The sequence below is a fragment of the Tetrahymena thermophila genome (genome assembly GCF_000189635.1).
Source record: "Tetrahymena thermophila SB210 genomic scaffold scf_8255181, whole genome shotgun sequence".
Taxonomy (NCBI): domain Eukaryota; phylum Ciliophora; class Oligohymenophorea; order Hymenostomatida; family Tetrahymenidae; genus Tetrahymena; species Tetrahymena thermophila.
In genome coordinates, this window is record NW_002476783.1 from 1 (window position 1) to 1114 (window position 1114).

At 21.3% G+C, this 1114-nt stretch overlaps 1 protein-coding gene across 1 annotated transcript; it reads left to right on the plus strand. All coding sequences in view use genetic code 6, as the record gives it.

Annotated features, from left to right (window-relative positions):
- Positions 1-469: 469 nt before the first annotated feature.
- Positions 470-711, plus strand: TTHERM_002653352 (hypothetical protein; the record flags this gene model as incomplete). Its single annotated transcript, XM_012795185.1, has 1 exon — positions 470-711. A coding segment is annotated over one exon (242 nt), but the record flags the coding sequence as incomplete, so codon positions are not given.
- Between the last annotated feature and the right edge of the window lie 403 nt (positions 712-1114).

The following is a 1114-nucleotide window of genomic DNA, read 5'->3' on the forward strand; positions in this document are numbered from 1 at the left end:
AAGTAAAAAATTTGAAAATAAAAGGATGAGCTAAATAAAAATTATTAAAGAAAGAACAAAATAAAGCAAGCACAATGAAAAGAAAAAGAAAAAAGAGCTTTATTGTTTTTAATTAGTTTTTATAATTAAAAATATCACAATCCAAAACAAATAAACTGATTTTACTAAAGGTCTAGTGTCAAATTTGAGAGATTAATGCTATTTGCTAAACCAGAAGCTAAATCTGATGCACCTTTGTTACCAATTTTATTGTAACTTTTTAAATATTGAAGAAAGAATATATCATTAAATAGTTAATTAGAAGGGAAAAATGAAGAAAAAATATGAAATAATAAGATAATTTAATTAATAATAAAAGTAAAAAATTTGAAAATAAAAGGATGAGCTAAATAAATTAACAAAAAACGAACAAAGAAAAGCAAGCACAATGAAAAGAAAAAGAAAAAAGAGCTTTATCGTTTTTAATTAGTTTTTATAATTAAAAATATCACAATCCAAAACAAATAAACTGTTTTTACCGAAGGTCAAGTGTTAAATTTGAGAGATGAATGCAATTTGCTAAACCAGAAGCTAAATGTGATGCACCTTTGTCACCAATTTAATTCTTACTTTTTAAATATTGAAGAAAGAATAAATCATTAAATAGTTAATTAGAAGGAAAAAATGAAGAAAAAATATGAAATAATTAGATTAATTAATTAATAAATAAAAGTATGATTTTAAAATAAAAGGATGAGCTAAAGAAATTAACAAAAAAAAGCTAGCACAATGAAAAGAAAAAGAAAAAAGAGCTTTGTTGTTTTTAATTAGTTTTTATAATTAAAAATATCACAATCTAAAACAAATAAACTGATTTTACTTAAGGTAAAGTGTCAAATTTGAGAGATTAATGCAATTTGCTAAAGCAGAACCTAAGCCTGATGCACCTTCGTCACCAATTTTATTGTAACTTTTTAAATATTGAAGAAAGAATATATCATTAAATAGTTAATTAGAAGGAAAAAATGAAGAAAAAATATGAAATAATAAGATTAATTAATTAATAATAAAAGTAAAAAATTGAAAATAAAAGGATGAGCTAAATAAAAATTAACAAACAAAGAACAAAAAAAAG